Source organism: Rana temporaria, chromosome 8 (assembly GCF_905171775.1).
Source record: "Rana temporaria chromosome 8, aRanTem1.1, whole genome shotgun sequence".
NCBI classification, from domain to species: Eukaryota; Metazoa; Chordata; class Amphibia; order Anura; family Ranidae; genus Rana; species Rana temporaria.
In genome coordinates this window covers 125,171,023-125,183,492 of record NC_053496.1, presented here as the reverse complement: position 1 = coordinate 125,183,492, position 12,470 = coordinate 125,171,023, and the positions used below count along the sequence as shown (strand labels likewise).

The window sequence follows — 12,470 nt, the reverse complement described above, 5'->3', positions numbered from 1 at the left end:
GGATGATGTGGTCAAAATACTCATTTGCCTAATAATTCTGCACTCCCTGTACATACATATACACACACACACACACACACACACACACACACTAATCTGGTACCTTCCCGATAAACACATCTTTTCTTCTGCCCAGAATTGGGCTTTAACAAACAAAAAAAATTAAAAATATTAAAAATCGTTTGCAGTGGGGCTGTGCAGCTTGGTTTGTCCAGGGGAGAGCAGAAAACACTTTTACTTACCTGATCCTCCGCCTCCAGACAGCACTCCCCCACTTTCTAGCAGTAAACCTCTGCATCCTAATGTCTAGGGCTGGGCTACAGACCCTGCTCTGGCCTTGATGATGTCAAGACCCTAGACCGAAACATCACCTAAATATGCATTTCCTTTTATGGTTGCCCTAGACTAGGCGTCTCCAAAAACGTTGTAAACAAAAGGTCCAGATTATTGTATTCAAGGTTTTAGGGGGGCGGACTGTGGCCAGCGGGAGTGGAAAGCATCAGTGGGAATAAACTTCACCACATTTTGTATTGGGGGAAGGAGTATCATTGGAATGACTAGTGTGATGTTGTTGGTGTTAGTGGGAGAAATGGAGCCCCATTGTTGGGGGTCAGTTGGCAGAATAGTGTTACCATCAGTGGGAGGAATAGTGTCCCAAGGGCCCGATACAAGGCAAGCAAAGGGCCACAGTTTGGAGACCACTGCCCTAGACATTAACGAGCAATTAACTATTTATTTTTATTTGTCTGGAGTCGGGCTTTAAAAATACTCCTCATACACCCTGGTTTACCGCTGCTTCCTATAGGCGTTGATAATGTCACTGGGCATAACCGCATGATCCTTGGTGATGTGAGAATCCTAAATTTACAGAGAGGGCATTATAATACAGTGCAGAAGTACATCTATGTGAGATTTCATATCCTCAGCTTTCCCAAGACCCAGTGAGAAGGCCAAAAGGTGTCTCCCTCATATAGGTGAGCATGTTGGAAGCTGGAGCAAGAGGTGGGTATTTTTTACGTTTTGTTTTATGCTTTTTACTAATACAAATTATTCAGTGGGTCAATTTTAAAAATAACAACTGAAAACACTTCATGACTTCTCTTAACCACTTAAGGACCGCCTAACGCCGATATACGTTGGCAGAATGGCACAATCACGTACCTGTACGCGATTGTTAAATGCCCAGCCGTGGCCCGCGGCGCGGACCCACGACCCGGTCCGAAGCTCCGTGACCGCGGGACCCGATCGCCACTGGAGTCCCGCAATCGGTCCCCAGAGCTGAAGAATGGGGAGAGCTATGTGTAAACACAGCTTACCTGTTCTTCACTGTGGCGCCGTCATCGATCGTGTGTTCCCTTTTATAGGGAAACACAATCAATGACGTCACACCTACAGCCACACCCCTCTACAGTTAGAAACAGATGAGGTCACACTTAACCCCTTCAGCGCCCCCTTGTGGTTAACTCCCAAACTGCAATTGTCATTTTCACAGTAAACAATGCATTTTTAATATTTTTTTTGCTGTGAAAATGACAATGGTCCCAAAAATGTGTCAAAATTGTCCGAAGTGTCCACCATAATGTCGCAGTCACGAAAAAAAACAAAAAACGCTGATCGCTACCATTAGTAGTAAAAAAAAAAAAAAATGTAGAAAAAATGCAATAAAACTATCCCCTATTTTGTAAACGCTTTAAATTTTGCGCAAACCAATCAAACGCTTATTGCGATTTTTTTTTACCAAAAATAGGTAGAAGAATATGTATCGACCTAAACTGAGGAAAAAAATTGTTTTTTTTATATATTTTTGGGGGATATTTATTATAGCAACAAGTAAAAAATATTGATTTTTTTTCAAAATTGTGGCTCTATTTTTGTTTATAGCGCAAAAAATAAAAACCGCAGAGGTGATCAAATACCACCAAAATAAAGCTCTATTTGTGGGGGAAAAAAGGACGCCAATTTTGTTTGGCACGACCACGCAATTGTCAGTTAAAGTGACGCAGTGCCGAATCGCAAAAAGGGGCCTGGTCCAGGTCTTAAGTGGTTAAAAGAAGTACAATAATCTCAGTAAAAGTAATAAAACAGACCTCACAATCTGTGGGTTACTTTTCATGGCTGGGTCTGCTACAGACCAGTATGGGTACCTCCATAGTCACATTTATTGATGTTAAAAAATCAAAACCTATAACTTGTGACAAAAATAAATATAGTGGAAAAGAAACATGCTGCCATTTCATAACACTACTGAGCACACTTCATGGTATTGCATCTGTTCATGCCACGTAGAGCTCATCACTGCAGCAAACAGCATTCTGCTTTGTCATAGTTTACCTTTAACCTTTCCACACACAAAGTGTTCCAGCTCACATCTATTATCTACAGATTATGTGAGCAATCTGCTGAGCAGAGGTCACACAGCTACATTAAAAAGGTAAGCAAAAAGTGTATGGTCAGTAAGCATACATTTACATTTTTGGTGTGACTTCCACGTTTTACATGCTTACTATATCATGCCAACTATAAAAACTCAGTTGCTACTTAATTAAAAAGGAATATACAGAAATAAAGACAGCAATACTTTCCAATGCACATACAAATAATGAACCCATTGAAATGTACAGTATACATACATACATACATACATACATACATACATACATACATACATAGACATTTGCCCTTCACTCCACCCACAACCGATGCTGAAGATCTTTAAGCATTAGGCCTCGTACAGACAAGCGGACATGTCCGATGAAAACGGTCCGCGGACCGTTTTCATCGGACATGTCCGCTGGGACACACCATCAGACCAAATTCCCCGCGGACAGACGATGCGGCGACGAGCGCGAACCCGGAAGTTCAATGCTTCCACGCATGCGTCGAATCACTTCGACGCCATGCGTGGGTTCTCGGGCCAGCGGACATGTCCGATGAGTCGTACTCACCATCGGACATGTCCGACGGACAGGCTTCCAGCGGACATGTTTCTTAGCATGCTAAGAAACATTTTTCCGCTGGAAATCTGTCCGGTCGGCCGGAAAATTGTCCGGTCAGCCCTACACACGACCGAACAGGTCTGCTGAAACTGGTCCGCGGACCAGTTTCAGCAGACATGTTCGGTCATGTGTACGAGGCCTCAAAGCGGAGCTCCACCCAAAAGGAGAAGTTCTGCTTTATGGCGCCCTCCTCTTCTCCAAATGGCAATTTTTTAGGGGGGAGCGGGTACTTGGGTTTTGACAGGTACCCGCTGCCACTTTCCTTGGGATCACCTAAGTTCTCCTCTGCCCCTCTCCCTTCCCGCAGTCATCTGGGAAACATCACTGGTCCCAGAAGACTGCGGGATCATTCAAAATGTGCAGCGTGCCTTGTGCATGAACAGTGGGGCACCAGGCTGGGATGTCGTAAGCCGTCACAGCCGGGTGCCCACAGTTCAGATGCCAGAACCAGAGACAGAAGATCGAGGGAAGTGAAAACTCGAGATAGCACATTGCTGGATCCTGGGACAGATGAGTGTCTGTTATTAAAAGTCAACAGCTACAGTTTTGACAAAAATTACTGGAGCTCCTCTTTAAGCTGGCTATACACAAATAGAATTTAAATTCAAAATGTTTTATTTTAAGAATGTGGTTTGATTTTCTAATCATTAGTTAGGTCAACTACAGGAACAAGAAAATTCAAAAAGGAAAAGAATGGGAATGTTTCCCCCCCCCCCCTAATTAATACATTTCTAACAGTGTATGCGGTTAGTCCATTCATCCTAAAATTGAATGTAAAGTAAAAATTGTTGAAGTACGTTTGAGCGACTTTTGTCAAGCTGTCAAACGTACTGAGAACTTATGTATAAACGCACGTTTGAAAATCTGCTAGTGTATGGCCAACTTTACCTCTTCCAACAACAGGCAGCAGGACAAGTAAGCATTCTTTTTTTTGGAGAGAGAACTTTTGTATTTTTATTTTAAATCTACACAATTGCTTTAAAACGCAAAAAATATCCATGACCGTTTTACACATACAGACTGGCAATTTTGTACCCTCCATCTCTGTTTCACTGCCAAGATAAAATCCCAGATACAAAGAGACAATGAGTGTGCAATGGCAGAAAGGATCCGTAAAGTGCAATCAACATGTATCACTACTAAGCAGGTAGCACTGTCAAGATATGTATTGGGGAAAAATGGCTGCTCTCTATATTATATTTTTAAACACATAGTGATATTTACATTGATCCCTTTCATGTGTGTATCTTTAACCACTTGTCTACGGTCAGCCGGCATATGACGGCAGGATGAAGACCCTCTTGTTCTGGGCGGACGTCATATGACGTCGCGCCTTCCCGAGCCACTACAGGGCGTGCGCGCATCCGCTGCATCACTGGGAACCCGATGCACATGCCTGGCGGCCGGGATTGCCCAGTAACTGAGCAGGACTGTGGATCTGTGTGTGTAAACACACAGATCCACATCCTGTCAGGGAAAGGAAACCGATGGTGTGTTCCTTGTACATAGAAACACAAATCTGTCACCTCCCCCAGTCAAAATTTTTTTTTTTTTTTTCAAACTTGTCCCTCTTCTTTTGTTTATAGCGCAAGAAATGAAAACCACAGAGGTGATCAAATACCACCATAAGAAAGCTCTATTTGTGGGGAAAAAAAGAATAAACATTTCATTTGGGTACAGCGTTGCGTGACCGCGCAATTGTCATTCAAAGTGTGCCAGCGCTGAAAGCTGAAAAATGGCCTTGGCAGGAAGGGGGTGAAAGTGCAAGGCAAGTGGTTTAAAAAAAAAAAACACTATATTGTGTTCTCATGAATTTTGGATCTTACAAAAAATGATTTGTTATAAAATATGAAGACTCTATTGTTTGCAGGCAGGAAGATTTAGTTTGATGCTGACCTCTATATGTGGAAAACAGAACTGGATGAACAGATTTCCTCATGTAAACTTTTTACAATGATTGTCTCCAAGCTTATTTATGATCCACGTACTACTAAATGCAAAAAAACAAAACAAACAACAAAAAAAATAACAAACATGTTGTACACCTCTGCTTAACACATGCTTTTTATGTTTTTCCAATTCATAAACAATGCAAAGTACAGAAAAGCAACCACTGATCCTGCCAGAAATCCATTGAGCTCCCAACTTCCCCCTTATGTTATGGACATAAAGGGGAGGGTGGGAGTTAATGTCCATGACAAACATAAGCAGGGCTGATAACACTGCTCAGGAGGTCAGTGCAGCAGAGGCAGAAGCACAATGGAGTTTTGACAGATACAGTGTTTTGCAAAAGTATTTACCTAAATTATACGTGATGGATCAGAACACAATAGTCTAAATTGGTAAAATTAGAAACATATGTATGTATGTATGTATGTATGTATGTATGTATGTATGTATGTATGTATGTATGTATGCATGCATGTATGTAGCAATTTTTCAGAAATAAAAAAAAACTGATAATCGGCATGTATTCACCCCCTTTGTTATGAAGCCCACAACAAGCTCCGGTGCAACCAATTGCCTTCAGAGTTAAACAGCAGAGACTAGAGTATCTGTACATAGGACGACAATAAGCCGTATGCTCCATAGAGTTGGGCTTTATGGCAGAGTGACAAGAAGAATACAATTACTTTAAGCAAAAAACAAAATGGCACGTTTTGAGTTTGCGAAAAGGCATGTGGGAGACTCCCAAAATGTATGGAGGAAGGTGCTCTGGTCTGATGAGACTAATTCAACTTTTTGGCCATCAAAGAAAACGCTATGTCGGGCGCAAATCCAACACATCACCCAAAGAACACCATCCCTACAGTAAAACATGGTGGTGGCAGCATCATGCTGTGGGGATGTTTTTCAGCAGTCGGGACTGGGAAACTGGCCAGATCCGAGGGAAAAATGGATGGTGCTAAATAAAGGATTATTCTTGAGCAAAACCTGTACCCATCTGTGTGTGATTTGAGGCTAGGATAGAGGTTCACCTTCCAGCAGGACAATGACCCCAAACACACTGCTAAAGCAACACATGAGTGGTTTAAGGAGAAACATGTAAATGTGTTGGAATGGCCTAGTCAAAGCCCAGACTTCAATCCAATAGAAAATCTTTAAGATTGCTGTTCACAAGAGCAAACCATCCAACTTGAAGGAGCTGGAGCAGTTTTGCAAGAAGGAATGGGCAAAAATCCCAGTGGTAAGATATGGCAAGCTCATAGAGACTTATCCAAAGCGACTTGGAGCCACAAAAGGTGGCTCTATTGACTTTAGGGGGATGAATAGTTATGCACATCGACTGTTTCTGTTATTTTGTCCTATTTGTTGTTTGCTTCACAATAACAAAAAAAAAAAAAAAATATATATATATATATATATATATATATATATATTCAAAAGTTGTGGGCATGTTCTGTAAATTAAATGATGCAAACCTCAAACAAACCATGTTAATTCCAGGTTGTGAGACAACAAAAACACGAAAAATGCAAAAGGAGGGTGAATCGTTTTGCAAGGCACTATAACCAGATATCTTTCTGTAACATGGAGAATTGTGCATGTACTGCAAAGATATACTGAACATGTTTGTTTTTGTCGAGACAAACACATAAGGCTGGGTTCACACTATTGCGAATTGGATGTAGTTTTCTCCACTTTCAATTCGCATAGCAGGAGATTGTGACTGGCTCTCTATGGAGTTGGTTCACACAGTGGCTCCGATGCAAATTGCTTCTTTTGGATAGTTTCAGGCACGAATTTGCCTCAAAATTCAGGCTGGTATTGGACCTGAAACGATGAATGGGGACGCACCTCCTGCTGTAGTGTGAGCATGCTGCAGTGTGAACCCAACACTCCTCTCAGTTATCACAAGCAACATTTGTCAAGGCAATACTAAAATGAAAAATAAAAAACAACAATAAAAATTAAAAACCCACACACCTCTAGCTGCACAGAAAACAAGAGTAATCTATTTTAGTTGAACGTTTAATGCCCCGTACACACCATCACTTTATGTGATGAAAAAAAAAACACGACATTTTCTGTGAAGTAAAAAATGACCTTTTTGAAACTTCAATTTTCAAAGACGAAGTTGCCTACACACCATCATTTTTCTCACAATGCTCTAGCAAAGCGAGGTTACGTTCCACCACGTTTTTCCATTGAAGCTCGCTTCACAACTAGCTTCTGGGCATGCGCGGGTGTAAAAACGTCTTTTTAAACAACGTTTTTTGCTACACACGGTCAATTTCTGTGAAGTAAAAAATGACGTTTTGAAAAACGACACATAAAATTGAAGCATGCTTCAATTTTTTTTGGTCGTTTTTTACAAGACATAAAACAACGTTTTCCCCCACACACGGTCATTTAAAGTGACGTTTTTAAAAACGTCGTTTTTTTTCATCACATAAAGTGATGGTGTGTACGGGGCATAAGATCAGGGGTGTCCAACCTTTTGACCTTACTGGGCCTTATTGGAAGAAGAGGAGGAATCATCTTGGGCCGCACATAAAATACACAAACAATAAAGAGTGCTGATGAGCAGAAAAAGTTGGGCAGATCACAAGTTAACGATCCCTGATATAGATAATGTACCCGAGTAAAAAAACTTAATTTGTATTGTAAAAGGGTAAAAGTTGGCAGCCCCAGCATCCCTCTAGCTGTGCCTGGATTCTCAGTGCTGGCCGCTGCTATGCTTGTGTAGCATCCCCAGCATCTCTCCAGCTGTGCCTGGATTCTCAGTGCTGGCCGCTGCTATGCTTGGGTAGCATCCCCAGCATCTCTCCAGCTGTGCCTGGATTCTCAGTGCTGGCCGCTGCTATGCTTGGGTAGCATCCCCAGCATCTCTCCAGCTGTGCCTGGATTCTCAGTGCTGGCCGCTGCTATGCTTGGGTAGCATCCCCAGCATCTCTCCAGCTGTGCCTGGATTCTCAGTGCTGGCTGCTGCTATGCTTGCGTAGCATCCCCAGCATCTCTCCAGCTGTGCCTGGATTCTCAGTGCTGGCCGCTGCTATGCTTGCTTAGCATCCCTCCAGCTGTGCCTGGATTCTCAGTGCTGGCCACTGCTATGCTTGCGTAGCATCCCCAGCATCTCTCCAGCTGTGCCTGGATTCTCAATGCTGGCCACTGCTATGCTTGTGTAGCATCCCCAGCATCTCTCCAGCTGGGCCTGGATTCTCAGTGCTGGCCGCTGCTATGCTTGCGTAGCATCCCTCCAGCTGTGCCTGGATTCTCAGTGCTGGCCGCTGCTATGCTTGCGTAGCATCCCCAGCATCTCTCCAGCTGTGCCTGAATTCTCAGTGCTGGCCGCTGCTATGCTTGCGTAGAATCCCTCCAGCTGTGCCTGGATTTCCAGTGCTGGCCGCTGCTATGCTTGCGTAGCATCCCCAGCATCTCTCCAGCTGTGCCTGGATTCATAGTGCTGGCCACTGCTATGCTTGCGTAGCATCTCTCCAGCTGTGCCTGGATTCTCAGTGCTGGCCGCTGCTATGCTTGTGTAGCATCCCCCAAGCTGTGCCTGGATTCTCAGTGCGGGCCGCTGCTATGCTTGCGTAGCATCCCCAGCTGTGCCTGGATTCTCAGTGCTGGCCGCTGCTATGCTTGCGTAGCATCCCCAGCATCTCTCCAGCTGTGCTTGGATTCTCAGTGCTGGCTGCTGCTATGCTTGTGTAGCATCCCCAGCATCTCTCCAGCTGTGCCTGGATTCTCAGTGCTGGCCGCGGCTATGCTTGCGTAGCATCCCTCCAGCTGTGCCTGGATTCTCAGTGCTGGCCGCTGCTATGCTTGTGTAGCATCCCCAGCATCTCTCCAGCTGTGCCTGGATTCTCAGTGCTGGCCGCTGCTATGCTTGCGTAGCATCCCTCCAGCTGTGCCTGGATTCTCAGTGCTGGCCGCTGCTATGCTTGCGTAGCATCCACAGCATCTCTCCAGCTGTGCCTGGATTCTCAGTGCTGGCCGCTGCTATGCTTGCGTAGCATCCCTCCAGCTGTGCCTGGATTCTCAGTGCTGGCCGCTGCTATGCTTGCGTAGCATCTCCAGCATCCCCCTATACCTGCCTGTGCCTAGCTTGTCCCTGCCGACCGCCGTGGCCTTTATGCTTGCACAGCTTCCTTCCAAACATCCCACGGCCGCATGCTGAGCTCTCTTGGGCCACATGCGGCCCACGGTTGGACATCTCTGGTTTGGACAAAGTGCATGTGATTAATGCTTTTATTGGGAGCCAGCTTGACTACTGTAATGCGCTATACATGGGGTGTCCAAAAATCCTTCTGCATAAGCTTCAGCTGATCCAAAACGCTGCAGCTAGGTTATTAACTGGTGTGGGTCGTCGGGAGCATATTACACCGTCTCTGAAAGCCCTGCATTGGTTACCGGTTGCTGATCAGGGTTTTGTTCAAAGTGGGTTGTATCGTCCACAAAGCTATCCACAAGATAGGCCCAGGGTATCTACAAGAAAAATTTACCTGTTATGTTCCCAACAGAGCGTTGAGATCTGCTAATCAGGTCAATTTGACTGTCCCCAGGTTTAGAAAGACTACATGTGGAGGGAGGACACTGGATGTGCAGGGATCTATATTCTGGAATTCTCTACCGCTATACATAAGATGTGAGACGGATTTATTAAAATTTAGGAAGTTTTTAAAAACTTTTTTATTTTCTCAAGTGTATGGTCCTAATTAGGGTAAGATATTAGTACTTCAGTTTTTAAATGGTTAGTATGTGGTTTTATATAATTATCGTACAGTAATAAGAGACTGTTTGTATTTGTATATGTCGGTTCTATGAGTGCATCGAGGCCTTTTTGGTAATGACTGCGCTCCCAATAAGCATTTTTATAAATAAATAAATAAACCTAAAAGTTAAACTCCAGGCAGATAAGAACAAAAAAACGACCACCAATAATGCATTTATGCATTCACCAAGTCTTTATTTAATGTATTATGAAAGGAAACTAATGGAAGTATGTGAATAGGACTTCAAATCATCCCCTGTACAAGAACACTCTCAGAGGAAGGACCAACACTAGCAGCCCATCAGGTGCTGAAAGGGAACATGTTAACAGATTAAAGAACAGAGGGTGATCTATTATTATCCACTGCTCATTCACTGTCCAGTCACAGGCTGGTGACCAAGCAGAGCTCCTTAAAGCGGTGGTTCACCCTCAATAACAACATTCTAGCATTAAATTAAGCATAGTAGCGCGAGCTACAGTATGCCTTTATTTATTTTTTTTGCCCCGTACTCACTGTTTAATCCTATAGTGAAGATTCAGACTCCCCGCGGGGAATGGGCGTTCCTATCCAGAGGGAAGATGATTGACGGCCGGCTATGGCACGTCACGCTCCCCGAAGATAGCCGGAGTAGGTCTCGGCTCTTCACGGCGCTATACGGCGCCTGCGCACAGACTAGGCGCAGGCGCCGTGAAGAGCCAAGTCCTATTTCGGCTATTTCCGGAGAAGCGTGACGCGCCAGAGCCGGCCGTCAATCATCTTCCCTCTGGATAGGAACGCCCATTCCCCGCGGGGGGTCTGAATCTTCACTATAGGATTAAACAGTGAGTACGGGGCAAAAAAAATTAATAAAGGCATACTGTAGCTCGCGCTACTATGCTTAATTTAATGCTAGAAAAAAAAAAATGTTTATAGGGTGAACACCCTCTTTAATTACAGTAAAAGAAAGTCAGGTACACCCTGCTGGGCTGTATAAATCTCATCTTATTTTTTTCCCTTTAGGGGCTAAACACAGGGAGTCAGTTGCACATTAGAAAACATGGCTCCCCACTTTATCACTTTTATTGAAAAATATATTCCATTCTGATACATGCCCAAATCATTGTATTATAAAGCTGGTTTACATAAACCAGCCAATTAAGTATACCGTACTTAAAATGTTCCAAAGGACTTATCTCTGATGAAATAAAAGATTTTTGTAATGTGACTGAGAATAAATGAATGGGGGTGTTACAAACCTGTGAGGGAGTTCACTACAGATCTCAGGATTGTTGGGGGTTTGATCAACTCCTTCAAGATATTTGACTCGGTTGCCAATGGAAATCCATTATCCAACATCTCTTCCAGCAACTCGTACACAATGACCACGTTATCCTTCAAGCAGGTCTCTGAGCACTCCCCAAAATAATCCTGGCAGACATTTATAGAAACAAGACAAGTGCATGTGACTGATACCATGATAGTTAACAATGACAGAACATCACAAACTGTACTCAACAGATCAGTATCTCATTACAAAGGTTGAACTGCATAGTTGGCTTTTTTCCATGGCTTAAAGCTGCTCTGGGTAAAGTATCTAATCATTTTCATTGTATTAAAACATAAAATAAATGTGTAGATAAAAAATGTATTTTGCAAAAGATTGCCAGTCTGTTTATTTGATATTTTTTCGGTCATTTCAAAATGAACAGCTGCACTTTAAGGCTGCATTCACACCTGAGCGTTTTGTAGCCTGAAGCTATAAAATGCTAAAGGATAAAAAATACATTATTCTCAATGGAGATGGTTCACATCTCCACTCCAAAACGCCTGAAGCTCAAACAAGTTCTGGACCCTTTTTTGTCGGGCTGATTTGGGCGTTTTTGAACGTTTGTATTCCCATAGAAACTAATGGAAATGCTCGATTCAAGGGTCTAGCGTGACAACAAGCATTTCTACGGGCGTTTTGTCGCTTTAATCTGCTCTGTGAAATAGAACATTCACCCGTAAAGAAGATAAAAAAAAAAAAAAAAAATCTACAAAACATAGCAACAAGTGATGAAAGAGATGATCATTTTTCCTATTGGCTAAAATAAAAAACGACAAAGTTCAAAAACGTCGGACAACGCTGTATGCAAACGCGTGAATACGTGTGAATATGCACGACAAAATGCCGGAAAAAATGTCCGAAAACGCTACGCTCAGGTGTGAATGCGGCCTTAAGCACAATTTGTATCACCACTCGTACCTCCTGTCAGGACAAGCAGTGATGGGAAATCTATCCAATGTGAATACAGACATGAAGCAAGGTTATAACCCCTGACAATATCTTTATTGCTGTTCCGGTGACAGCTGCACAGGTGAAACTCAAAAATTTGAACATTGTGCAAAAGTTCATTTATTTCACTAATACAACTAAAAAGGTGAAACTAATATAGGAGAGAGTTCAAGCTGTGATTTGTCATAATTGTGATGATTATGGTTACAGCTCATGAAAACCCCAAATCCACAATCTCAGAAAATTTGAATATTACATGCAATCAATAAAACAAGGATTGTACATAGAACAATATCAGACCTCTGAAAAGTAGAAGCATGCATATGTATTCAGTACTTGGTTTGGGCCCCTTTTGCAGCAATTACTGCCTCAATGCAGCGTGGCATGGAAGCTATCAGCCTGTGGCACTGCTGAGGTGTTATGGAAGACCAGGATGCTTCAATGGGGGCCTTCAGCTCTTCGCCATTGTTCGGTCTCATGTCTCTCCTCTTTCTCTTGGCA

At 43.2% G+C, this 12,470-nt stretch overlaps 1 protein-coding gene across 1 annotated transcript in view; it reads right to left on the bottom strand.

The window, feature by feature from the left end:
* AP3M1 (adaptor related protein complex 3 subunit mu 1) overlaps nucleotides 1–12,470 on the bottom strand; it is a 79,155-nt gene that overhangs the window by 32,479 nt on the left and 34,206 nt on the right. The window contains exon 3 of the mRNA XM_040320661.1: nucleotides 10,951–11,122. Within this exon, the coding sequence (XP_040176595.1) occupies nucleotides 10,951–11,122 (172 nt within the window). The remainder of the gene's footprint in view (nucleotides 1–10,950; nucleotides 11,123–12,470) is intronic.